The following is a 27,985-nucleotide window of genomic DNA, read 5'->3' as shown; positions in this document are numbered from 1 at the left end:
TACTCGATATTCTGTGGCAGATATAGAAAGTACCAGTTTCTCAGTAGGTCTGTCCATCTGTCCGTGTGTCTCTTCCATGAACCACTCCACTGCTACCCCTTCTTTCTCCTCCTTCAGTGTCCTTTTCTTTTTGTCCTTAAATTTCTTTAGCTTCTTTTTCTCCATGGTCTTGGGTTGTTCTATCTCTATTTTCTTTTCTTCCTTTAGTCCCTTGATTTCTGTTTCCTTTTCCTTCCTCAGTTCCTCTATGTCTTTGAGCATCTTGTCCTTTAGTTTCTCCAACTCATCTTCTCTTCTCTTCAACAAGTTCTTGGTTGTCTCTATCTCAATCTTCATCTTTTCCAGCTCTTCCCTCTCACTCTGGAAATCTGGTCTCTGTTCCAGCTGTTCCCTCTCACTCTGGACATCAGGTCTCTGTTCCAGCTCTTCCCCCTCTCTCTGGAAATCTGGTCTCTGTTCCAGTTCTTCCCCCTCTCTCTGGAAATCAGGTCTCTGGTCCAGCTCTTCCTCCTCTCTCTGGAAATCAGGTCTCTGTTCCAGTTCTTCCCCCTCTCTGAGTAAATCAGGTCTCTGGTCCAGCTCTTCTTTCTGGTCTTCCTCCTGTCTTTTCTCCATTTCGCCCTTTACTCCATGTATCTCTGTCTTGATCTGGAAAATATGTTGTTTTTTTCTCATGGTCTCATCCTGCAGTCGCTCCTGAGCTTCTCTGTCTCTCATTATCTCAGTTTCCAAAAGGGTCATTTTGTCCTTTTCTCTTGTTGTTTTTTCCACTCCGCCTTCCAGCTCTCTGTAAGTATCTGTCTCATCTCCCATGCTGTCCATATCCTCCATGGTTCCCTTTAAGTGAGATTTGGTATGTTCCAGATATTCCAAATCTGTCTGCATTCCAATATGTTTCAACTCTTTATTTACAATTATACCTCTTTGTTCATTCAGCTGATGCTTTAATGTCCGTATCTCAATCTTCATGAGTTCCATTCTGTCCTTCTCCTGCCTTGTCTCTTCCCTGCTTTGTTCCATTTCTTGTTTTACTCTCTGTATTTCTTTCCTGCATTGTTCTAATTCTTGTATTGCCCTCAGCAGTGGACCTTTCATCTCTTCCATCCTGTGTGTTTCCTCCATTCTCTTTTCTAAGTCCTCTTTCTGTCTCTGTATTTTAGCTTTTATTTCTTCCATGTTATACTTCTCTCTCATTGCCTCATGCCTTTTTTGTTCAATTTCTTCATTCAGTCTCAGCAAATAAGCCTTCTCCCTCTTTGCCTCTTCTATTCTACTCTCAATTTCAAATTTCTGTCTGCTTATCTGAGCTTTAGTCACTTCCAAATCATCCCTTTCTCTCATTATCTTTTCCATAAAGTGTTCCATCATTTCTTTCACTGTTTCATCCCTTATTTTCTCCCACTCTACTTCTGCAGTCTGTGACTCTGCCTCTGTAGTTTCAACCGCTGTCTTTTTAGCCACTAGCCTGTGTTCCGTGTCTTCTTTCTGTCTTTGTAACTCTAACTTGATCTGTTGAATGTGCATTTTCTCCCTCAGTGTGTCTCTCCTGATTTGTTCAGTTTCTTCTTTCTGTTTCTCTAAGTTGGCCATGGTGATCTCAATCCGTTCCTTCTCTGTCATCAGCTCTTTCCACTTCATTTCCAGGTCATCTTTGTCTCTTTTCATCTCAGCCTTGGCTAACTCAGTATCTTCTTTTTCTCTCAAGACCTCTGCCTTGATTTCACCCATTTCATCTTTTTGTTTGTCTGTTACTAAGATGCCAATTTCTCCCTTTTCTAGGTTTATATCTTCTGTTTTTGTTCCAGGCTCATCTTTTAGTCTAAGTTCAGTTTTCAATTGGTCAATAGTTTGCTTTTCACTCACTATCTCTGCCTTAGTTCTAACAATTTCTTCTTTTTCTCCCAGTAAATTAGCCATGATGATCTCCATCTCATCCTTCTCTCTCCTCACCTCTTCCAGTTTATAGTGCAGGTCTCCTTTCTGACTTTCCAATTCAGCAATACTCATGGCAATTTGGTCCTCCCCCTTCTTTATATCTATCATCCTATTGTCCAAGTCATCTTTTTCCTTTTTAAAATCTGCCTGAATTTGTTCAAAGTTTTCTTTTTCACTTTTTATCTCCTCTAAGTGTTTATCTACTTCTTTGTTCTTTTGCTCCAAATCAACCATAATCTTTGTCAATTTGTCCTTCTCTCTCTGTATCTCCATAGTTTCCATTTCAAGGTCTTCTTTTTGTTTAAGTATTTCTGCCATCATCCTTTCCAGATTTTCAGTGTCCTTCATGGACTTGTCTTTCTGTTGCTGTATCTCAGCCTTCTCCCGTCTTAGTTCTTCCTTGATTGCTTTAATGTCATCATTCTGTTTCTGAATATCAAGCTGAATCTGCCCTAACTTTTCCATCTCTTTCTTAACATCTTCCATCCTTGTTTCCAGTTCATCTTTCTGTTTTTTAATGTTAGCTTTGACCTTGTCAAGATCATCTTTTTGCAAAGCGATGTCTCTCCTGCTTTCTTCAACAAAATCTTTTTCTTTCTGAATGTCGGCCTTAATTAAATCCATCTTTTCCTTTTCTGTCCTCATCTCTTCCATCAATTTTTCCAGGTCTTCTTTTGATCTTACCATCTCCGCCTCAACCAACTCATCCTCCTTTTCTCTTCTGACCTCTGCCCTTTTGTCTTCCATTCCTTCCCTCAGCCTTTCTTCATCCAGCATTGCCACGGCCATCTCTGCCTTTTCTGGTAACATGGCTACTCTTTTGGTTTCAAGGTCATCTTTTTGACTCCTTATTTCAGCTTTCAGTTTACCAATAGTTTCCTTTTCCCTTAAATTCTCTGCTTTAGTTCTTTCCAATTCTTCTTTTTCTCTCTGTAAATCAGTGATGATAATCTCCATCTCACCCTTTTCTTTCCTTACTTCTTCCAGCTTGTTTTTCAGGTCTTCTCTCTGCCTTTCTAGGTCAGCAACAATATTGGCAATTTTGTCCTCTTCCTTCTTTATATCTATCATCCTATTGTCCAAGTCATCTTTTTCCTTTTTCAAATCTGCCTGAATTTGTTCAAAGTTTTCTTTTTCACTTTTTATCTCCTCTAAGTGTTTATCTACTTCTTTGTTCTTTTGCTCCAAATCAACCATAATCTTTTTCATTTTGTCCTTCTCTCTCTGTATCTCCATAGTTTCCATTTCAAGGTCTTCCTTTTGTTTAAGTATTTCTGCCATCATCCTTTCCAGATTTTCAGTGTCCTTCGTGGACTTGTCTTTCTGTTGCTGTATCTCAGCCTTCTCCCGTCTTAGTTCTTCCTTGATTGCTTTAATGTCATCATTCTGTTTCTGAATATCAAGCTGAATCTGCCCTAACTTTTCCATCTCTTTCTTAACTTCTTCCATCCTTGTTTCCAGTTCATCTTTCTGTTTTTTAATGTTAGCTTTGACCTTGTCAAGATCATCTTTTTGCAAAGCGATGTCTCTCCTGCTTTCTTCAACAAAATCTTTTTCTTTCTGAATGTCGGCCTTAATTAAATCCATCTTTTCCTTTTCTGTCCTCATCTCTTCCATCAATTTTTCCAGGTCTTCTTTTGATCTTACCATCTCCGCCTCAACCAACTCATCCTCTTTTTCTCTTCTGACCTCTGCCCTTTTGTCTTCCATTCCTTCCCTCAGCCTTTCTTCATCCAGCATTGCCACGGCCATCTCTGCCTTTTCTGGTAACATGGCTACTCTTTTGGTTTCAAGGTCATCTTTTTGACTCCTTATTTCAGCTTTCAGTTTACCAATAGTTTCCTTTTCCCTTAAATTCTCTGCTTTAGTTCTTTCCAATTCTTCTTTTTCTCTCTGTAAATCAGTGATGATAATCTCCATCTCACCCTTTTCTTTCCTTACTTCTTCCAGCTTGTTTTTCAGGTCTTCTCTCTGCCTTTCTAGGTCAGCAACAATATTGGCAATTTTGTCCTCTTCCTTCTTTATATCTATCATCCTATTGTCCAAGTCATCTTTTTCCTTTTTCAAATCTGCCTGAATTTGTTCAAAGTTTTCTTTTTCACTTTTTATCTCCTCTAAGTGTTTATCTACTTCTTTGTTCTTTTGCTCCAAATCAACCATAATCTTTGTCAATTTGTCCTTCTCTCTCTGTATCTCCATAGTTTCCATTTCAAGGTCTTCTTTTTGTTTAAGTATTTCTGCCATCATCCTTTCCAGATTTTCAGTGTCCTTCATGGACTTGTCTTTCTGTTGCTGTATCTCAGCCTTCTCCCGTCTTAGTTCTTCCTTGATTGCTTTAATGTCATCATTCTGTTTCTGAATATCGAGCTGAATCTGCCCTAACTTTTCCATCTCTTTCTTAACTTCTTCCATCCTTCTTTCCAGTTCATCTTTCTGTTTTTTAATGTTAGCTTTGACCTTGTCAAGATCATCTTTTTGCAAAGCGATGTCTCTCCTGCTTTCTTCAACAAAATCTTTTTCTTTCTGAATGTCGGCCTTAATTAAATCCATCTTTTCCTTTTCTGTCCTCATCTCTTCCATCAATTTTTCCAGGTCTTCTTTTGATCTTACCATCTCCGCCTCAACCAACTCATCCTCCTTTTCTCTTCTGACCTCTGCCCTTTTGTCTTCCATTCCTTCCCTCAGCCTTTCTTCATCCAGCATTGCCACGGCCATCTCTGCCTTTTCTGGTAACATGGCTACTCTTTTGGTTTCAAGGTCATCTTTTTGACTCCTTATTTCAGCTTTCAGTTTACCAATAGTTTCCTTTTCCCTTAAATTCTCTGCTTTAGTTCTTTCCAATTCTTCTTTTTCTCTCTGTAAATCAGTGATGATAATCTCCATCTCACCCTTTTCTTTCCTTACTTCTTCCAGCTTGTTTTTCAGGTCTTCTCTCTGCCTTTCTAGGTCAGCAACAATATTGGCAATTTTGTCCTCTTCCTTCTTTATATCTATCATCCTATTGTCCAAGTCATCTTTTTCCTTTTTCAAATCTGCCTGAATTTGTTCAAAGTTTTCTTTTTCACTTTTTATCTCCTCTAAGTGTTTATCTACTTCTTTGTTCTTTTGCTCCAAATCAACCATAATCTTTGTCAATTTGTCCTTCTCTCTCTGTATCTCCATAGTTTCCATTTCAAGGTCTTCTTTTTGTTTAAGTATTTCTGCCATCATCCTTTCCACATTTTCAGTGTCCTTCGTGGACTTGTCTTTCTGTTGCTGTATCTCAGCCTTCTCCCGTCTTAGTTCTTCCTTGATTGCTTTAATGTCATCATTCTGTCTCTGAATATCAAGCTGAATCTGCCCTAACTTTTCCATCTCTTTCTTAACATCTTCCATCCTTGTTTCCAGTTCATTTTTCTGTTTTTTAATGTTAGCTTTGACCTTGTCAAGATCATCTTTTTGCAAAGCGATGTCTCTCCTGCTTTCTTCAACAAAATCTTTTTCTTTCTGAATGTCGGCCTTAATTAAATCCATCTTTTCCTTTTCTGTCCTCATCTCTTCCATCAATTTTTCCAGGTCTTCTTTTGATCTTACCATCTCCGCCTCAACCAACTCATCTTCTTTTTCTCTTCTGACCTCTGCCCTTTTTTCTTCCATTCCTTCCCTCAGCCTTTCTTCATCCAGCATTGCCATGGCCATCTCTGCCTTTTCTGGTAACATGGCTACTCTTTTGGTTTCAAGGTCATCTTTTTGACTCTTTATTTCAGCTTTCAGTTTACCAATAGTTTCCTTTTCCCTTAAATTCTCTGCTTTAGTTCTTTCCAATTCTTCTTTTTCTCTCTGTAAATCAGTGATGATAATCTCCATCTCACCCTTTTCTTTCCTTACTTCTTCCAGCTTGTTTTTCAGGTCTTCTCTCTGCCTTTCTAGGTCAGCAACAATATTGGCAATTTTGTCCTCTTCCTTCTTTATATCTATCATCCTATTGTCCAAGTCATCTTTTTCCTTTTTCAAATCTGCCTGAATTTGTTCAAAGTTTTCTTTTTCACTTTTTATCTCCTCTAAGTGTTTATCTACTTCTTTGTTCTTTTGCTCCAAATCAACCATAATCTTTGTCAATTTGTCCTTCTCTCTCTGTATCTCCATAGTTTCCATTTCAAGGTCTTCTTTTTGTTTAAGTATTTCTGCCATCATCCTTTCCACATTTTCAGTGTCCTTTGTGGACTTGTCTTTCTGTTGCTGTATCTCAGCCTTCTCCCGTCTTAGTTCTTCCTTGATTGCTTTAATGTCATCATTCTGTCTCTGAATATCAAGCTGAATCTGCCCTAACTTTTCCATCTCTTTCTTAACATCTTCCATCCTTGTTTCCAGTTCATCTTTCTGTTTTTTAATGTTAGCTTTGACCTTGTCAAGATCATCTTTTTGCAAAGCGATGCCTCTCCTGCTTTCTTCAACAAAATCTTTTTCTTTCTGAATGTCGGCCTTAATTAAATCCATCTTTTCCTTTTCTGTCCTCATCTCTTCCATCAATTTTTCCAGGTCTTCTTTTGATCTTACCATCTCCGCCTCAACCAACTCATCTTCTTTTTCTCTTCTGACCTCTGCCCTTTTTTCTTCCATTCCTTCCCTCAGCCTTTCTTCATCCAGCATTGCCATGGCCATCTCTGCCTTTTCTGGTAACATGGCTACTCTTTTGGTTTCAAGGTCATCTTTTTGACTCTTTATTTCAGCTTTCAGTTTACCAATAGTTTCCTTTTCCCTTAAATTCTCTGCTTTAGTTCTTTCCAATTCTTCTTTTTCTCTCTGTAAATCAGTGATGGTAATCTCCATCTCACCCTTTTCTTTCCTTACTTCTTCCAGCTTGTTTTTCAGGTCTTCTCTCTGCCTTTCTAGGTCAGCAACAATATTGGCAATTTTGTCCTCTTCTTTCTTTATATCTATCATCCTATTGTCCAAGTCATCTTTTTCCTTTTTCAAATCTGCCTGAACTTGTTCAAAGTTTTCTTTTTCACTTTTTATCTCCTCTAAGTGTTTATCTACTTCTTTGTTCTTTTGCTCCAAATCAACCATAATCTTTGTCAATTTGTCCTTCTCTCTCTGTATCTCCATAGTTTCCATTTCAAGGTCTTCTCTTTGTTTTTCTAGGTCAGCAACAAGCTTGGCAATTTTGTCCTCCTCTTTCTTTATGTCTATCAACCTGTGTTCCAGTTCATCTTCTTGTTTTTTCAACTGAACCTTCATCTGTTCAATGCCATCTTTTTCCCTTTTAATCCCCTTTAGCTGTTCATCCACTTCATTGTTCTTTTTCCCCAAATCAAGGATAATCATGGCCATGTTGTCCTTCTCTTCTTTTATTTCTTTGATTTTTGTTTCAAGCTCATCTTTTAGTCTCCTCATTTCAAATTTGACTTGCTCAACCTCTTGCTTTTCCTTTCTAACCTGATCACAGGATTCCTCCATTTCTTCTGCCTGTTTCTCCAATTTAGCTGTCATTATGTCCATCATTTCCCTTTTATTTTTTACCTCAACTAAACAGATTTCTCCCTCTTCTTTTTGATGGACTATTTCATCCTTCACTCTTTCCAGAATTTCTGTGTCCTTTATTGTCTTTTCTTTTTGTTGTTTTATCTCAGCCTTCATCATTTCAATCTCAATCTTTTCCCTTGTGACTTCTTCATGGTTTGCTTTAATTATTTCATTTTCTTTCTGAATGTCAAGATGTATCTGCTGTAATTTGTCCTTCTCTTCGCTGATCTCCTCCAACTTGTTTTTTATGACTTCTTTCTGTTGTTCAATATCAGTTTTCACTTGATTGATATAAGTTTCCTGTCGAGCAATATCTCTTCTGCTTTCTTCAAGTTCTTCTTTCACTTTCTGTGAATCAGCCCTACTGGTACCCATCATTTCCTCCTCTTTTCTAATCTCTTCCAGCTTGTGTTCCAAGTCCTCTTCCCATCTTTTCATCTCAGCCTTTGCCTGATCAACATCCTCTTTTTCTCTCATGATCTCTACCCTGGTTTTTTCCATTTCTTCTTTCTGTCTTTCTATGTCTGCCATGACTTTGGCGATCTCTATTTCTTCTAGTTTTATTTTGTCAACATTTTTAGTAAGGTCAACTTTTTGTCTACTTATTTCAGCTTTCAGTTGGTCAATAATTTCACTTTCCCCTGAAATCCTTTCATTATTTCTTTCAATTTCTTCTTTTTGTTCCTGTAACTTGGCCATGGTGACCTTCATGTCATCCTTTTCTCTCCTCACCTCTTCCAGCTTGTTTTTCAGCTCTTCTCTTTGTCTTTCTAAGTCGGCAACAATCCTGTCCTCTTCTTTCTTTATTTCTATCATCCTGTTTTCTAGCTCAAATTTTTGTTTTTTCAAATCAGACTTAATTTCTTCAATGGAATCTTTTTCCATTATTATCTCCTCTAAGTATTTATCCACTTTTTTGTTCTTTTTCTCCAAATCAAGCACAATCATATCTAGTTTGTCTTTCTCTGTCATGATCTCTGCAATTTGTGTTTCAAGGTCTTCTTTCTGTTTAACTATTTCATCCTTCATCCTTTCAAGGTTTTCCTTGTCCTTAATGGTATTTTCTGTCTGTTGTTGAATCTCAGCCTTTATCATCTCAATCTCAGCCTTCTCCTGTGTTACCTGTTCTTTGTTTTCTTTAATTTCATCATTCTGTTTCTGAATCTTTAGGTGAATCTGCTCTAACCTCTCCATCTCTCTCTTCACATCTTCCATCCTTGTTTCCAGTTCATCTTTCTGTTTTTTTGTGTCAACTCTGGCCTTGTCAAGATCAGCTCTCTGCCACACAGTCTCTTTCTTGTTTTCTTCTAGTTTTTCGTTCTCTTTCTGTAAGTTAGCCATACTGATATCCATCCTTTGCTTCTCTTTGCATATTTCTTCCAACTGGTTTTCCAGGAGTTCTTTCTGTATTTTCATCTCAGCCTTTGCCTGATCAACAGCATCTTTTTCTCTCATGATCTCTACTCTTGTTTCTTTCATTCCTTCTTTCTGTCTTTCTGTGTCTGCCATGACCTTGGCCATCTCTATTTTCTCTTGCATTATCTCATCAATCCTTTTTTCAATGGCATATTTTTGTCTACTTATTTCAACTTTAATTTGGTCAATAGTTTCCTTTTCCCTTAAAATCTCTGCATTTGTTCTTTCAATGTCATTTTTTTCATCCCGTAACTTGGTCATGATGATCTCCATCTCATTCTTTTCTCTCCTCAGCTCTTCTAGCTTGTTTTGTAGGTCTGCTATTTTTCTTTCTAAGTCATGAACAATCATGGAGATACTGTTCTCCTCTTTCTTTATATCTACCATCCTGTTTTCCAGTTCATCTTCTTCTTTTTTCAATTGAGCCTTCATCTGTTCAATGACATCTTTTTCCATGTGTATCTCCTCTAGCTCTTTATCCACTACTTTGTTCTTTTTCTCCAAATCAAACATAATTATACCCAATTTGTCTTTCTCTATCTTGATCTCTGTAATTTGTCTTTCAAGGTTTTCTTTCTGTTCCATTATTTCATGCTTTATCCTTTCCACATTTTCTGTGTCTTTCATGGTCTTTTCTTTCGCTTGGTGCATCTCAGCCTTCATCATCTCAATCTCAGCCTTCTCCTTTGTAATCTCTTCCTTGTCTTTGTTGACTTCATCTCTCTGTTTTTGAATGTCAAGATGCATCTTCTGTAACACGTCTTTCTCTGTCCTCATCTCTTCCAACTTATTATTTAGGTCTTCTGACTGTTGTTTAATATCAGCTTTGACCTTTTCAACATCAGCTTTTTGTCTAGCAATATCGTCTCTGCTTTCTTCAATTTCTTCTTTCTCTTTCTGTTGGTCAGCCTTAATGATATCAACCTTTTTCTTCTCTGTTTTCATCTCTTCCAACTGGTTTTCCAGGTCTTCTTTCTGTCTTTTCATCTCAACCTTGACTGACTCAACATCACATTTTTCTTTCATGATTTCCGCCTTGCTTTCTTCTATCACTTCTTTCTGTTTTTCTAAGTTAGCAATAGCAATGCTAATCTTGTCCTCTTCTTTTTTCATGTCTTTCATTCTTTTTTCCAGGTCATCTTCTTGTTTTTTCATGTCATCCCTCATCTGTTCAATGGCATTTTTTTCTGACATTATGTCCTCTAGGTGTTTATCTGCATCTTTGTTCTTTTTCTCCAAATCAACTATAATCTTTGTCATTTTGTCCTTCTCTGTCTGTATCTGGGCAGTTTCCATTTCAAGGTCTTCTTTCTGTTTAATTATCTCACCCATCCTCTTTTCCAAATTTTCTGTGTCCTTCATGGTTTTTTCTTTCATTTGGTGTATCTCAGCTTTCATCATCTCAATCTCAGCCTTCTCCTGTATGATCTCTTCCTTGTCTTTGTTGACTTCATCTTTCTCTTTTTGAATGTCAAGATGCATCTTCTGTAACACGTCTTTCTCTGTCCTCATCTCTTCCAACTTATTATTTAGGTCTTCTGACTGTTGTTTATTATCAGCTTTGACCTTTTCAACATCAGCTCTTTGTCTTTCAATATCTTCTCTGATTTCTTCAATTTCTTCTTTCTCTTTCTGTTGGTCAGCCTTAATGATATCAACCTTTTTCTTCTCTGTTTTCATCTCTTCTAACTGGTTTTCCAGGTCTTCTTTCTGTCTTTTTATCTCAACCTTGACTGACTCAACATCATTTTTTTCTTTCATGATGTCCGCCTTGCTTTCTTCTATCAATTCTTTCTGTCTTTCTAAGTCAACAATAGCAATGCTAATCTTGTCCTCTTCTTTTTTCATGTCTTTCATTCTTTTTTCCAGGTCATCTTCTTGTTTTTTCATGTCATCCCTCATCTGTTCAATGGCATTTTTTTCTGACATTATGTCCTCTAGGTGTTTATCTGCATCTTTGTTCTTTTTCTCCAAATCAACTATAATCTTTGTCATTTTGTCTTTCTCTGTCTGTATCTGGGCAGTTTCCATTTCAAGGTCTTCTTTCTGTTTAATTATCTCACTCATCATCTTTTCCAAATTTTCTGTATCCTTCGTGGTTTTTTCTTTCATTTGGTGTATCTCAACTTTCATCATCTCAATCTCAGCCTTCTCCTGTATGATCTCTTCCTTGTCTTTGTTGACTTCATCTTTCTCTTTTTGAATGTCAAGATGCATCTTCTGTAACACGTCTTTCTCTGTCCTCATCTCTTCCAACTTATTATTTAGGTCTTCTGACTGTTGTTTATTATCAGCTTTGACCTTTTCAACATCAGCTCTTTGTCTTTCAATATCTTCTCTGATTTCTTCAATTTCTTCTTTCTCTTTCTGTTGGTCAGCCTTAATGATATCAACCTTTTTCTTCTCTGTTTTCATCTCTTCTAACTGGTTTTCCAGGTCTTCTTTCTGTCTTTTTATCTCAACCTTGACTGACTCAACATCATTTTTTTCTTTCATGATGTCTGCCTTGCTTTCTTCTATCAATTCTTTCTGTCTTTCTAAGTCAACAATAGCAATGCTAATCTTGTCCTCTTCTTTTTTCATGTCTTTCATTCTTTTTTCCAGGTCATCTTCTTGTTTTTTCATGTCATCCCTCATCTGTTCAATGGCATTTTTTTCTGACATTATGTCCTCTAGGTGTTTATCTGCATCTTTGTTCTTTTTCTCTAAATCAACTATAATCTTTGTCATTTTGTCCTTCTCTGTCTGTATCTGGGCAGTTTCCATTTCAAGGTCTTCTTTCTGTTTAATTATCTCACTCATCATCTTTTCCAAATTTTCTGTATCCTTCGTGGTTTTTTCTTTCATTTGGTGTATCTCAGCTTTCATCATCTCAATCTCAGCCTTCTCCTGTATGATCTCTTCCTTGTCTTTGTTGACTTCATCTTTCTCTTTTTGAATGTCAAGATGCATCTTCTGTAACACGTCTTTCTCTGTCCTCATCTCTTCCAACTTATTATTTAGGTCTTCTGACTGTTGTTTAATATCAGCTTTGACCTTTTCAACATCAGCTTTTTGTCTAGCAATATCGTCTCTGCTTTCTTCAATTTCTTCTTTCTCTTTCTGTAGGTCAGCCTTAATGATATCAACCTTTTTCTTCTCTGTTTTCATCTCTTCCAACTGCTTTTCCAGGTCTTCTTTCTTTCTTTTCATCTCAACCTTGACTGACTCAACATCATTTTTTTCTTTCATGATCTCCGCCTTGCTTTCTTCTATCACTTCTTTTTGTCTTTCTAAGTCAACAATAGCAATGCTAATCTTGTCCTCTTCTTTTTTCATGTCTTTCATTCTTTTTTCCAGGTCATCTTCTTGTTTTTTCATGTCATCCCTCATCTGTTCAATGGCATTTTTTTCTGACATTATGTCCTCTAGGTGTTTATCTGCATCTTTGTTCTTTTTCTCCAAATCAACTATAATCTTTGTCATTTTGTCTTTCTCTGTCTGTATCTGGGCAGTTTCCATTTCAAGGTCTTCTTTCTGTTTAATTATCTCACTCATCATCTTTTCCAAATTTTCTGTATCCTTCGTGGTTTTTTCTTTCATTTGGTGTATCTCAGCTTTCATCATCTCAATCTCAGCCTTCTCCTGTATGATCTCTTCCTTGTCTTTGTTGACTTCATCTTTCTCTTTTTGAATGTCAAGATGCATCTTCTGTAACACGTCTTTCTCTGTCCTCATCTCTTCCAACTTATTATTTAGGTCTTCTGACTGTTGTTTAATATCAGCTTTGACCTTTTCAACATCAGCTTTTTGTCTAGCAATATCGTCTCTGCTTTCTTCAATTTCTTCTTTCTCTTTCTGTAGGTCAGCCTTAATGATATCAACCTTTTTCTTCTCTGTTTTCATCTCTTCCAACTGCTTTTCCAGGTCTTCTTTCTTTCTTTTCATCTCAACCTTGACTGACTCAACATCATTTTTTTCTTTCATGATCTCCGCCTTGCTTTCTTCTATCACTTCTTTCTGTCTTTCTAAGTCAACAATAGCAATGCTAATCTTGTCCTCTTCTTTTTTCATGTCTTTCATTCTTTTTTCCAGGTCATCTTCTTGTTTTTTCATGTCATCCCTCATCTGTTCAATGGCATTTTTTTCTGACATTATGTCCTCTAGGTGTTTATCTGCATCTTTGTTCTTTTTCTCCAAATCAACTATAATCTTTGTCATTTTGTCTTTCTCTGTCTGTATCTGGGCAGTTTCCATTTCAAGGTCTTCTTTCTGTTTAATTATCTCACCCATCCTCTTTTCCAAATTTTCTGTGTCCTTCATGGTTTTTTCTTTCATTTGGTGTATCTCAGCTTTCATCATCTCAATCTCAGCCTTCTCCTGTATGATCTCTTCCTTGTCTTTGTTGACTTCATCTTTCTCTTTTTGAATGTCAAGATGCATCTTCTGTAACACGTCTTTCTCTGTCCTCATCTCTTCCAACTTATTATTTAGGTCTTCTGACTGTTGTTTAATATCAGCTTTGACCTTTTCAACATCAGCTTTTTGTCTAGCAATATCGTCTCTGCTTTCTTCAATTTCTTCTTTCTCTTTCTGTAGGTCAGCCTTAATGATATCAACCTTTTTCTTCTCTGTTTTCATCTCTTCCAACTGCTTTTCCAGGTCTTCTTTCTTTCTTTTCATCTCAACCTTGACTGACTCAACATCATTTTTTTCTTTCATGATCTCCGCCTTGCTTTCTTCTATCACTTCTTTTTGTCTTTCTAAGTCAACAATAGCAATGCTAATCTTGTCCTCTTCTTTTTTCATGTCTTTCATTCTTTTTTCCAGGTCATCTTCTTGTTTTTTCATGTCATCCCTCATCTGTTCAATGGCATTTTTTTCTGACATTATGTCCTCTAGGTGTTTATCTGCATCTTTGTTCTTTTTCTCCAAATCAACTATAATCTTTGTCATTTTGTCCTTCTCTGTCTGTATCTGGGCAGTTTCCATTTCAAGGTCTTCTTTCTGTTTAATTATCTCACTCATCATCTTTTCCAAATTTTCTGTATCCTTCGTGGTTTTTTCTTTCATTTGGTGTATCTCAGCTTTCATCATCTCAATCTCAGCCTTCTCCTGTATGATCTCTTCCTTGTCTTTGTTGACTTCATCTTTCTCTTTTTGAATGTCAAGATGCATCTTCTGTAACACGTCTTTCTCTGTCCTCATCTCTTCCAACTTATTATTTAGGTCTTCTGACTGTTGTTTAATATCAGCTTTGACCTTTTCAACATCAGCTTTTTGTCTAGCAATATCGTCTCTGCTTTCTTCAATTTCTTCTTTCTCTTTCTGTAGGTCAGCCTTAATGATATCAACCTTTTTCTTCTCTGTTTTCATCTCTTCCAACTGCTTTTCCAGGTCTTCTTTCTTTCTTTTCATCTCAACCTTGACTGACTCAACATCATTTTTTTCTTTCATGATCTCCGCCTTGCTTTCTTCTATCACTTCTTTCTGTCTTTCTAAGTCAACAATAGCAATGCTAATCTTGTCCTCTTCTTTTTTCATGTCTTTCATTCTTTTTTCCAGGTCATCTTCTTGTTTTTTCATGTCATCCCTCATCTGTTCAATGGCATTTTTTTCTGACATTATGTCCTCTAGGTGTTTATCCGCATCTTTGTTCTTTTTCTTCAAATCAACTATAATCTTTGTCATTTTGTCCTTCTCTGTCTGTATCTGGGCAGTTTCCATTTCAAGGTCTTCTTTCTGTTTAATTATCTCACCCATCCTCTTTTCCAAATTTTCTGTGTCCTTCATGGTTTTTTCTTTCATTTGGTGTATCTCAGCTTTCATCATCTCAATCTCAGCCTTCTCCTGTATGATCTCTTCCTTGTCTTTGTTGACTTCATCTTTCTCTTTTTGAATGTCAAGATGCATCTTCTGTAACACGTCTTTCTCTGTCCTCATCTCTTCCAACTTATTATTTAGGTCTTCTGACTGTTGTTTAATATCAGCTTTGACCTTTTCAACATCAGCTTTTTGTCTAGCAATATCGTCTCTGCTTTCTTCAATTTCTTCTTTCTCTTTCTGTAGGTCAGCCTTAATGATATCAACCTTTTTCTTCTCTGTTTTCATCTCTTCCAACTGCTTTTCCAGGTCTTCTTTCTTTCTTTTCATCTCAACCTTGACTGACTCAACATCATTTTTTTCTTTCATGATCTCCGCCTTGCTTTCTTCTATCACTTCTTTCTGTCTTTCTAAGTCAACAATAGCAATGCTAATCTTGTCCTCTTCTTTTTTCATGTCTTTCATTCTTTTTTCCAGGTCATCTTCTTGTTTTTTCATGTCATCCCTCATCTGTTCAATGGCATTTTTTTCTGACATTATGTCCTCTAGGTGTTTATCTGCATCTTTGTTCTTTTTCTCCAAATCAACTATAATCTTTGTCATTTTGTCCTTCTCTGTCTGTATCTGGGCAGTTTCCATTTCAAGGTCTTCTTTCTGTTTAATTATCTCACTCATCATCTTTTCCAAATTTTCTGTATCCTTCGTGGTTTTTTCTTTCATTTGGTGTATCTCAGCTTTCATCATCTCAATCTCAGCCTTCTCCTGTATGATCTCTTCCTTGTCTTTGTTGACTTCATCTTTCTCTTTTTGAATGTCAAGATGCATCTTCTGTAACACGTCTTTCTCTGTCCTCATCTCTTCCAACTTATTATTTAGGTCTTCTGACTGTTGTTTAATATCAGCTTTGACCTTTTCAACATCAGCTTTTTGTCTAGCAATATCGTCTCTGCTTTCTTCAATTTCTTCTTTCTCTTTCTGTAGGTCAGCCTTAATGATATCAACCTTTTTCTTCTCTGTTTTCATCTCTTCCAACTGCTTTTCCAAGTCTTCTTTCTTTTTTTTCATCTCAACCTTGACTGACTCAACATCATTTTTTTCTTTCATGATGTCCGCCTTGCTTTCTTCTATCAATTCTTTCTGTCTTTCTAAGTCAACAATAGCAATGCTAATCTTGTCCTCTTCTTTTTTCATGTCTTTCATTCTTTTTTCCAGGTCATCTTCTTGTTTTTTCATGTCATCCCTCATCTGTTCAATGGCATTTTTTTCTGACATTATGTCCTCTAGGTGTTTATCTGCATCTTTGTTCTTTTTCTCCAAATCAACTATAATCTTTGTCATTTTGTCTTTCTCTGTCTGTATCTGGGCAGTTTCCATTTCAAGGTCTTCTTTCTGTTTAATTATCTCACTCATCATCTTTTCCAAATTTTCTGTATCCTTCGTGGTTTTTTCTTTCATTTGGTGTATCTCAGCTTTCATCATCTCAATCTCAGCCTTCTCCTGTATGATCTCTTCCTTGTCTTTGTTGACTTCATCTTTCTCTTTTTGAATGTCAAGATGCATCTTCTGTAACACGTCTTTCTCTGTCCTCATCTCTTCCAACTTATTATTTAGGTCTTCTGACTGTTGTTTAATATCAGCTTTGACCTTTTCAACATCAGCTCTTTGTCTTTCAATATCTTCTCTGATTTCTTCCATTTCTTCTTTCTCTTTCTGTTGGTCAGCCTTAATGATATCAACCTTTTTCTTCTCTGTTTTCATCTCTTCTAACTCGTTCTCCAGGTCTTCTTTCTTTCTTTTCATCTCAACCTTGACTGACTCAACATCATTTTTTTCTTTCATGATGTCCGCCTTGCTTTCTTCTATCAATTCTTTCTGTCTTTCTAAGTCAAAAATAGCAATGCTAATCTTGTCCTCTTCTTTTTTCATGTCTTTCATTCTTTTTTCCAGGTCATCTTCTTGTTTTTTCATGTCATCCCTCATCTGTTCAATGGCATTTTTTTCTGACATTATGTCCTCTAGGTGTTTATCTGCATCTTTGTTCTTTTTCTCCAGATCAACCATAATCTTCGTCATTTTGTCCTTCTCTGTCTGTATCTCTGCAGTTTCCATTTCAAGGTCTTCTTTCTGTTTAATTATCTCACCCATCATCTTTTCCAAATTTTCTGTGTCCTTCATGGTTTTTTCTTTCATTTGGTGTATCTCAGCTTTCATCATCTCAATCTCAGCCTTCTCCTGTATGATCTCTTCCTTGTGTTTGTGGACTTCATCTTTCTCTTTTTGAATGTCAAGATGCATCTTCTGTAACACGTCTTTCTCTGTCCTCATCTCTTCCAACTTATTATTTAGGTCTTCTGTTTGTAGTTTAATATCAGCTTTGACATTTTCAACATCAGCTTTTTGTCTAGCAATATCGTCTCTGCTTTCTTCAATTTCTTCTTTCTCTTTCTGTAGGTCAGCCTTAATGATATCAACCTTTTTCTTCTCTGTTTTCATCTCTTCCAACTGCTTTTCCAGGTCTTCTTTCTTTCTTTTCATCTCAACCTTGACTGACTCAACATCATTTTTTTCTTTCATGATGTCCGCCTTGCTTTCTTCTATCAATTCTTTCTGTCTTTCTAAGTCAACAATAGCAATGCTAATCTTGTCCTCTTCTTTTTTCATGTCTTTCATTCTTTTTTCCAGGTCATCTTCTTGTTTTTTCATGTCATCCCTCATCTGTTCAATGGCATTTTTTTCTGACATTATGTCCTCTAGGTGTTTATCTGCATCTTTGTTCTTTTTCTCCAAATCAACTATAATCTTTGTCATTTTGTCTTTCTCTGTCTGTATCTGGGCAGTTTCCATTTCAAGGTCTTCTTTCTGTTTAATTATCTCACTCATCATCTTTTCCAAATTTTCTGTATCCTTCGTGGTTTTTTCTTTCATTTGGTGTATCTCAGCTTTCATCATCTCAATCTCAGCCTTCTCCTGTATGATCTCTTCCTTGTCTTTGTTGACTTCATCTTTCTCTTTTTGAATGTCAAGATGCATCTTCTGTAACATGTCTTTCTCTGTCCTCATCTCTTCCAACTTATTATTTAGGTCTTCTGTTTGTAGTTTAATATCAGCTTTGACCTTTTCAACATCAGCTTTTTGTCTAGCAATATCTCCTCTACTTTCTTCAATTTCTTCTTTCTCTTTCTGTAGGTCAGCCTTAATGATATCAACCTTTTTCTTCTCTGTTTTCATCTCTTCTAACTCGTTCTCCAGGTCTTCTTTCTGTCTTTTTATCTCAACCTTGACTGACTCAACATCATTTTTTTCTTTCATGATGTCCGCCTTGCTTTCTTCTATCAATTCTTTCTGTCTTTCTAAGTCAACAATAGCAATGCTAATCTTGTCCTCTTCTTTTTTCATGTCTTTCATTCTTTTTTCCAGGTCATCTTCTTGTTTTTTCATGTCATCCCTCATCTGTTCAATGGCATTTTTTTCTGACATTATGTCCTCTAGGTGTTTATCTGCATCTTTGTTCTTTTTCTCCAGATCAACCATAATCTTCGTCATTTTGTCCTTCTCTGTCTGTATCTCTGCAGTTTCCATTTCAAGGTCTTCTTTCTGTTTAATTATCTCACCCATCATCTTTTCCAAATTTTCTGTGTCCTTCATGGTTTTTTCTTTCATTTGGTGTATCTCAGCTTTCATCATCTCAATCTCAGCCTTCTCCTGTATGATCTCTTCCTTGTGTTTGTGGACTTCATCTTTCTCTTTTTGAATGTCAAGATGCATCTTCTGTAACACGTCTTTCTCTGTCCTCATCTCTTCCAACTTATTATTTAGGTCTTCTGTTTGTAGTTTAATATCAGCTTTGACATTTTCAACATCAGCTTTTTGTCTAGCAATATCGTCTCTGCTTTCTTCAATTTCTTCTTTCTCTTTCTGTAGGTCAGCCTTAATGATATCAACCTTTTTCTTCTCTGTTTTCATCTCTTCCAACTGCTTTTCCAGGTCTTCTTTCTTTCTTTTCATCTCAACCTTGACTGACTCAACATCATTTTTTTCTTTCATGATGTCCGCCTTGCTTTCTTCTATCAATTCTTTCTGTCTTTCTAAGTCAACAATAGCAATGCTAATCTTGTCCTCTTCTTTTTTCATGTCTTTCATTCTTTTTTCCAGGTCATCTTCTTGTTTTTTCATGTCATCCCTCATCTGTTCAATGGCATTTTTTTCTGACATTATGTCCTCTAGGTGTTTATCTGCATCTTTGTTCTTTTTCTCCAGATCAACCATAATCTTCGTCATTTTGTCCTTCTCTGTCTGTATCTCTGCAGTTTCCATTTCAAGGTCTTCTTTCTGTTTAATTATCTCACCCATCATCTTTTCCAAATTTTCTGTGTCCTTCATGGTTTTTTCTTTCATTTGGTGTATCTCAGCTTTCATCATCTCAATCTCAGCCTTCTCCTGTATGATCTCTTCCTTGTGTTTGTGGACTTCATCTTTCTCTTTTTGAATGTCAAGATGCATCTTCTGTAACATGTCTTTCTCTGTCCTCATCTCTTCCAACTTATTATTTAGGTCTTCTGTTTGTAGTTTAATATCAGCTTTGACATTTTCAACATCAGCTTTTTGTCTAGCAATATCTCCTCTCCTTTCTTCAATTTCTTCTTTCTCTTTTTGTAGGTCAGCCTTAATGATATCAACATTTTTCTTCTCTGTTTTCATCTCTTCCAACTGCTTGTCCAGGTCTTCTTTCTGTCTTTTCATCTCAACCTTGACTGATTCAACATTATTTTTTTCTTTCGTGATCTCCACTTTGCTTTCTTCTATCACTTCTTTCTGTTTTTCTATGTTAGCAATAGCAATGCTAATCTTGTCCTCTTCTTTTTTCATGTCTTTCATTCTTTTTTCCAGGTTATCTTTTTGTTTTTTCATGTCATCCCTCATCTGTTCAATGGCATATTTTTCTGACATTACCTCCTCAAGGTGTTTATCTACATCTTTGCTCTTTTTCTCCAAATCAATCAACTTCTCGTTCTGTTGCTGTATCTCTGCTTTCTCCCGCCTTACTTCTTCCTGGTTTTCTTTAATTTCATCATTCAGTTTCTGCATGTTAAGATGCAACTGCCCTAACTTCTCCATCTCTCTCTTCATGGCTTCCATCTTTGATTCCAGTTCGTATTTTTGTTTTTTTATGTCAGCTTCAACCTTGTCAAGATCCGCTTTCTGTGAAGCAATGTCTCTTCTGCTTCCTTCAATAACTTCTTTCTCTTTCCGAATGTCAGCTTTAATGATATCCATCTTTTCCTTCTCTGTCCTCATCTCTTGCATTTTGATTTCCAGGTTGTCTTTCTCTCTTTCCATCTCAGGTTTGAGTAAGTCAGCTTTATCCTCTTCTCTTGTGACCCTTGCAGTTCGTTCTTCCATTGTTACCTCTTCCTTTTCTGGTTTTATCTTTCCTGTTTTCATCTCAAGATCATATTTTATTTCAGTTTTCTGTTCATCGGTAGTTTCTTTTCCCCTCCAGATTTCTGCTTTAGTTCTTTCAGTGTCTTCCTTTTCTCTCTGTGAATCAGCCATGATGATCTCCCTCTCATCCTTCTCTCTCCTCACCCATTCCTGCTTGGTTGCCAGGTCTTCTCTCTGTCTTTCTAAATCAGCCACAGCCATAGCTATCTTGTCCTCTTCTTTCTTTATGTCTATCATCCTGTTTTCAAGGTCATTTCTTTGTTTTTTTAAATAAGCCTTCGTTTCTTTAATGTCATCTTTTTCCATTCTTATATCTTCAAGACTTTTATCTACTTCTTTATTTTTTCCCTCCAAATCAACCATCATTTTTGCCATTCTGCCCTCCTCTGTCTTCAGCTCTGCCATTTTCATTTGAAGGTCTTCTTTCTCTTTTACCATTTCACCCATAATCTTTTGCACATGTTCTGCATCTTTCATGTTTTTTTCTTTCTGTCGTTGTATCTCAGCCTTCATCTCTTCCATCTCAGCCTTCTCCCTTCTTATCTCACCACTCTTTTTATTCAGTTCTTCTTTCCATCTTTGCATGTCTGCCCTTTCTTTTTCCACTTCATTCTTATCTCTCACAATATTTTCCATTGTCCTTTCGATCACCTGTTTTTGGTCTTGAAATTCAATCTTCATCTGTTGCACCTCATCCTTTTCAAATTAAAATAACAGTTTTTACCTTTAAAATGCGGAATTATTGCATTTTTTAAATTTATTTTTCATTTCACTGTACTATTATGCATTTGGGAAATTATGGAAACTTAACCAAAAATAAAAATACAATAATTTGATTTAACTCCATTGTCTTCCTGGCGTTGTTGTGTTATTACAGTTTTACTGTATAACTTTTTATAATTATTCCTTTGATAATTATTCTGTATCACACGATTGAGATGTTCTATTTCCTCATGGACATCATCTCGTAAATAGGGTCACCAGTTTATCTTCACCACATGACCTGCATGGAATTAACTTGTATTTCCATGCTTTTCCTCCAGAGGTCCTGACTGACACTTTAACCGCACAATCATAATCATACAATTCAGTTTCGAATTGAGATGTTTAAAAAACAATTTGTTGCTTTAATATGGGGAGAGTCAGAACAAGGAAAGGGAACATGGATGGACATTTAAATGATACAAAAAGCATTTCTTTGAGCGAACAAGTAAAGCAGTGTCCACCTGGTACACTGCTTACCAACAGATTGAATTTATTTTGCACAACTTGCAATTTATCAATAAATTCCAAGAAGACAACAATAGACCAACATTTAAAAATGAAGAAACATGAATTAAGGTCTGTGATCAACACTGAGGGGGAATCATCTGTCAGCATGGGAAAAGACAGGCTTGAGCACTGACATAATGTCATTCAGTATTTATGTTCTTAAGTGCAAATATTCCACTGGAAAATTCAATAACTAATTGAAACTGACAGCATGTCTGTGGCCAGGTGAATCAACTGATGACACAGAAAATTATGTTTTACATGTTTTATTTGTTCTTCAAGGAAGATCAGTCACAACTGATCTGAACGTTCTCCTTGCTGACACAATGTACCTAACTGCCGTGAATTATCCTCAGTGGCGGATAGCATTAAGAAATGCTTATTGGTTTATTATATTGATTTTGAAAATGTGAATGCAATGTGAGTTATATGTTAAAAGCAGATAAAGACATCTTTAAAAAACTTGTAGCCCAATTCAGTGCATTTAACTTTCAATGCCCATATTGTCGCACTCGCGAGATTGTATCAAAATATGACAGAAGTAAAACAAATTTGTGCTGGAGGAACTGTAAACGGGTTGGAGATCACACACACATTTTTTGGGATTGTCTAAAATTGAAGTCATACTGGGAAGGGATTCATACAGAAATACTTAACATTTTGAACATTGATCTACCATTAAACCCATTGTATTATATTATAGGAGCAATCCCTGATGGAGCTATGGAAAAGAGAAGGGCTTACTTGCTGCATATCCTTTTATGGGTGGCAAGAAAAATGATAACTATATCTTTGCTCAAACCACTGCCACCCACCCTACATCAATGGCAAGACAGGTTGATGAAAGTATACTCAATGGAAAAAATAACAGCAAAACTCCATGTGAAGACAGACATGTTCTTAAACCGATGGGCTCCTGTAATTGCTTATTTTGGATTACCAATATGATAAGGTGCTGTAATGATTTAATTATGAATTTGGCCAACACTAACATTTATTTTTTAAAGGTATTTTTGTTTTATTTATGCATTTTATTTTTTTGGGGACTCCTCTCTATGTGGATGTACATGATGCCATAATTTTTTACGTTGGTTTGCCGAACTGTGAATTGTTCTCCTTTGCTTTGTTTTTTCTTTGACAAAGCAGCTGTGTATAATTCAAATGTGCATACGTATAAATAAACATTTTGCTCAAAAAAAAACCTATAATAAAATGTAACTGCTTACAAATGAATATCATGCACTTGCTCAGCAGATGCATAACATAGACAAGCAGTAAACCACCCATGTGTCAAAACTTCCAGTGAAGTTGCAGAGAAACTTACAATGCATTACAAACCTGATCAACTCAAATAAACCATGTTTCTATCAACCACTTCACTATTGTCAAGCAAATGTGCAGACTCGATGTGCCAATTGCTGGGCAGTTACAAATTACTTCCACAAGAAAGCAGAACTGCAATGTCATCGGGTGAATTCTGGGAAACAGCTGAAGAAACATTGCCAGACCTTACTCAAAAGGCGAAATAACACAGAAAGATGCATGTCTTCGAATGGACAAACTTTCATCAAGCATTGTGAATCTGTGACAGAAGAGACTGTTTGAACAACCGTCTTTTGTTTTGTTTTTGAACTTTGTACATGACATTCACCACAGGACTGAAGTACTATGCAAGAAAGGGAAGGGAAGATAAACTGGTTGCCCTACTCATAAAGCATGCTTTTTGATTGTTTGGATTGTCATATTCATACATCTATACCATTATCACACATACAATATTATACACAAGGTCTATATCTGCCTACTTACCCTCTCTAGCTTTATGTTTTTCCTTGCTTGTTCTATTTCTTCTGTCCTTTTGGAATCTGTCTCCATCACAGCCATTTTGTCCTTTTCTCTCCTTATCTCTTCTTTGGTTTTCTCCATTTGTTCTTTTTCTCGCAACATTTCAGCCTTCATCTTTTCAGAAGCATCCCTCTCCTTCTTGGACACTTCCCTCTGTTTTTCTAGTTCCTCGCTCTGTTTCTGTAATTCAGCTTTCATCACTTCCACCTGATCTTTCTCAATCTTTGCGATTTCCAACCTCCATTCCAACTCTTTCGTCTGTCTTTGTATCTCAGCCATAATCTTTTCAAGCTTGTCCTTCTCTTCTTTTGTCCTTTTCATCCTTTCTTCAAGTTCTTCTTTCTGCCTTTCTAACTCAGCCCTCTGCTCTTGGATTCTTTCCAGTTCCCTGTTTTTCATTTCCATCCTCGTTTCAATATCTTCTTTCTGTCTCTCAAGCTCAGACTTTGTCATTTCAATCTCATTCAACTCTTTCCTCAGTTTTTCCATCCTTTTTTCCAGCTCTTCTTTCTCTTTCTGAAACCTGGCCCACTCCTCCAACATTTCTCTCTCAGTATCATCCCAAAATTTCTGCACCTGTTCTTTCACTTTTTCAATCTCTTGTTTGACCTTTTCAAATGGCACTTCCTCTGTCCGTTTTTCATCAGTTGTTATCTCTACATCCTCTCTCTTTCTCTGCATTTCCACCGTCATCTGCTCCATCTTGTACTTTGCTTGTCTTGCATGTTCCATATTTTGTTCCATTTCTTTTATCTGTCTCTGAATCTCTGATTTCATCTGTTCTATCTTGTCCTTTTCTTGGTTTGTCTCTCTCTTTTCTTGTTCCATCTCTTCTCTGGTTCTCATTATCTCATTCCTCATCATCTCTAAGTCTTCCCTCTCTCTTGCCATCTCATCCTTTTTCCTCTCAAGAGCATCCCTCTCCGCCTGTGTCTCTGCTCTCATTTGTGCAATCCTGTCCCCCTCTTGATTGCTCTGTTCCCTCACCTGCTTTAGGTCTTTTTCCGTCTTGTCTATTAAGTTCTCCATCTCTGCTCTTGTTCTCTGTATCTCAGACCTGATCTGTTCCAGCACTTCTTTCCCCCTGTCTATTGCAGCTCTCTGTTGCATTTCTTCCTTCATTGTCTCGTACCGTCTTTTTACCATCTCTTCCTTTGCTCTTCCTGTGTCATCTCTTTGCTTTTCCAACATAGTTTTTTCAGTCTGTATCTCAGCCTTCATTTGTTCCATTTTATTTTTTTCTTGCTTGGTTTCTTCGAGCCTGTTATCTATTTCCGCCATCTTTTTTTGTATCTCGTCTTTCATCAGCTTTATTTGGTCCTTCTCAAGCTGCATTACTTCTCTACTCTGTTCCATCTCTTCATTTGCTCTCAGCATCTCACATTTGATTTGTTCCAACTCTTCCCTTTCACTTGTGGTCTCCATTATTTTTTTCTCCAGGATTTCTCTCTGTACGTTTACCTCAGATTTCACTTTCTCAAACTCAGCCCTCTCGTGCTTTGTCACTTCCCTACTTTCTTCTATCTGTTCTTTGGCTCTCTGGATCTCAGCCCTCATCTGCTCAAGCTCTTCCCTCTCTTTCTGAATTCCATCTCTGTGTTCCAGCTCCTCTTTCTCAGCTTCAAACAACCTCTTCTCCATCTCTTCTTTTACTCTAAAAATCTTTTGCTTGATCTGTTCAAGCTGCTCTTTATCTTTCCTTGTCTCATCCCTTCTTCTCTCCAAATCCTCCCTCTCTCTCTGCATCTCTGCCTTCATATGATCCATCTTGTCTTTTGCACGTTTGGTCTCTTCTATCCTGTGCTCTATTTCCTCTATCTGTCTCTGTATCTCAGATTTCATCTCTTCAATCTTGTCCTTTTCTCGTTTGGTAAATTCCCAGCTTTGTTCCATCTCTTCTCTAGATCTCTGTATCTCAGTCTTCATCTTTTCCACCTCTTCTCGTTCTCTCCTTGTCTCAGTTCTTCTTCTCTCCAGGGAATCTTTCTCTGTTTGTAACTCCCCTTGCATTTGTTCAATATTGTGCCTCTGTCGATTTATCTCTCTTTTTTCTTGTTCGAGCTCTTTTTCTTTTTCAGTTCTTATTCTTTCCATCTGTTCATGTGCTCTCTGCCTTTCAGACTTCACCTGTTCCATCTCTTCTTTCTCTCTCTGTATCTCAGCTCTTTGTTCCAACTCTTCTTTCACAGTCTCATACCGTCGTTTCTCCAGATCTTCCTTTGCTCTCCTTGTCTCATCCCTTTGTTTTTCTAGCACTTCTTTTGCCCTCTGTATCTCTGCCTTTGTCTCCTGCATTTTGTCATTCGCTTTCTTCGACTCCATAATCGCATTTTCTATTTCTTCCATCCGTCTCTGCAGTACAACCTTCATCTCTTGCATCTCGTTATTTTCCCGTTCTATCTCTTTCCTCTTTTGTTCCATCTCTTCTTTCGCTCTCTGTATCATGTACGCTGTCTGCTGGAATTCAGTTTTTTCTCTTTGTGCCTCATTTCTACTTCTTTCCAGGGAGTCCCTTTCTCTGTATATCTCAGTTTTCATTTTTTCAATCTTGTCCATCTCTCGCTTTGTCATTTCTCTACTTTGCTCTATCTGTTCTTTGGCTCTCTGCATCTCTGCCCTCATCAGCTGTAGTTCATCCCTCTCTCTCTGTATCCAAGCTCTTTGTTCAAGCCCTTCTTTCTCTGTCTCATTCCATCTTTTTTCCAACTCTTCCTTGACCCTGTTGATTTCCCAATTGATCTGCTCAAGCTGTTCCTTTTGCTTCTTGGTGTCTTCTCTTCTTCTCTCAAGATCCTCTTTCTCTATCTGCAGCTCAACTTTCATATGATCCATCTTGTCTTTTGCATGTTTGGTCTCCTCGATCCTGTGCTCTATTTCCTCTATCTGTCTCTGTATCTCAGATTTCATCTCTTCCATCTTGTCCTTCTCAAGTTTTATTTCTGCTTTGCTTTGTTCCATCTCTTCCCTCGCTCTCAGCACCTCCTGCTTGATCAGCTCCAGATCTTCTCTCTCTCTTCTCATCTCTTCTTTTCTTTTCTCCAGTGTGTCTTTCTCTGCCTGTAACTCCGCTTTCATTCTCTCCCTCTCGCTCCTCGTCTCCTCCTTCATGTTCTGCATTTCCACCTTCATCTGCTCGGTCCTGTTTTCCAGTTGCTTCTTCTCCTCTAGTATGATTTTTATTTCTTCTTTTTGTCTCTGAATTCTCACTCTCGTCCCCCTTGTCTGCTCTAGCTCGCTCACCTCTTTCTTAGTGGCTTCCCAGAGCCTTTCTATTTCTTCGATCGCTCTCAGTGTCCCCTCTCTCCTTCTCTTCAGGGAATCTTTCTTCATTTGAGCTTCTTCAGCCTTCATTTTCTCCACTTCCTTGGTCTCTTCATATTTGTATTCCATCTGTATCTGCACCTCTTCCTCCTTGTGCTCTGCTTCCCTCTGTTCTGTTAGTTTTTATGGGAATGGCCTTCAAAGTTTTAGCAGCAGTTTATGAATTTTAAAAATACACACCTAATTTAAATCACGTGCGTGTATCAACATATTAAGCAAAAAGTAAGACAATGCAATGCCATGTCTGAACATTCAAAAATATGCTTGACTAAATAGAAAAGTCATAATTATACAAAAATTTTTGTTATTTACAACTACTGGAACATGAGAAGAGAAGAAGAGAGGTCTTACCCAGCTCTTGGATGAGATCAGGTTCAACCTGCTTCAATATTTGGTAGAACGTGTCTCTCCGTTGCAATATCTCAGCTTCCAAGGCCTCAAAAAGTTCCCTCATCACGTCCTGAGGGCTCACGGCAGCCCGGGCCCCTTGTGCCAGCTCCTCTCGGACCAGATGCTGTGAGACGGCAGCATCGACTATGGGCTCGGCCCGTCTTACCCTCTCAATGATCTGTTCCTTGTGTCCCTCCAGGAACCTCATGCCTGTGAAAGCAGAGACAATCGGCTGTTTATAGAGAGATATGACAAAGTGCTCCTGCTAGCCTGCTCTACATATGGCCAGATGATGGCTTATACTACCCCAAAATTGCCGCTGGATGTGAAGAAACTATGAATATCCTGCTAATATAATAATGTTTTTTCACATTATAACCCAAAGCTATTTTTGAAAAATCATTTCCTATTGCCTAGCTGCTTTGACCTCTAATTACCACAACAAATGTATGTTTTTCCATTTAACCTGTTGATGATTTTTAGATCCAGATATTTGATGTGTTCCACCTCATGCACACCTTATGCAACTAATTTGGAGCTTGATTAGTTGCGTCAGGTGTGCTTGAGATGAAACACATCAAATACTTGGATCTGGCTGGGGGTACCCACGGAGGGGTTTGGGAACCACTGTTCTATAAAATCTAGTTTGCAATATATTCTGTTTGAGAACCAAACACAGGTCTGGTGTACCAGAGTGCCTAATGAGCTTGTCTTTTGAAATATGTAGCCTATCCCAGGGATTTACCATGATCTCGGGACTCTGCCATAGTCTCTGTAGAAGCTGGAGCCACAGAGAACCGCTTTTCTGGTTACCGCTGGCCTGAAGAACACTTGTGACCAATGTGGGTAGAAGCGGAGACGTTAATTTATATATACATGCACATGTACACATATACACACTTGCAGATAAGTGTAAATTATAAAAGCATTGATATGCACACACAGGCCCTGCAATAGATTGGCAGCCTGTCCAGTGTGTATTTCTGCCTCATTGCACGCTGGGATAAGCTCCAGCACTCCCCGCGACCCTGCCCAGGATAAGTGGGTATAGATAATG

General features: G+C 37.3%; 1 protein-coding gene across 4 annotated transcripts in view; it reads right to left on the bottom strand.

Moving 5' to 3' along the window:
• Positions 1 to 27,985, bottom strand: part of si:ch211-250g4.3 (trichohyalin) — a 35,530-nt gene that overhangs the window by 4,110 nt on the left and 3,435 nt on the right. For 2 of the 4 annotated variants that reach the window (XM_035429138.1, XM_035429139.1), the window contains exons 2-5: positions 27,674 to 27,758; positions 26,890 to 27,138; positions 23,182 to 26,651; positions 34 to 20,796 (exon numbers count right to left, since the gene is read on the bottom strand). In XM_035429138.1, coding sequence (XP_035285029.1) covers positions 34 to 20,796; positions 23,182 to 26,651; positions 26,890 to 27,138; positions 27,674 to 27,695 — 24,504 coding nt within the window. In that variant the 5' untranslated portion in view covers positions 27,696 to 27,758. The remainder of the gene's footprint in view (positions 1 to 33; positions 20,797 to 23,181; positions 26,652 to 26,889; positions 27,139 to 27,673; positions 27,759 to 27,985) is intronic. The other 2 variants (XM_035429141.1, XM_035429142.1) reach the window with 2 other exon arrangements.

The sequence above is a fragment of the Anguilla anguilla genome, chromosome 8, assembly GCF_013347855.1.
Source record: "Anguilla anguilla isolate fAngAng1 chromosome 8, fAngAng1.pri, whole genome shotgun sequence".
Taxonomy (NCBI): Eukaryota; Metazoa; Chordata; class Actinopteri; order Anguilliformes; family Anguillidae; genus Anguilla; species Anguilla anguilla.
Note: the sequence above shows the minus strand (reverse complement) of the source record. Positions and strands in the feature narration are given on the sequence as shown.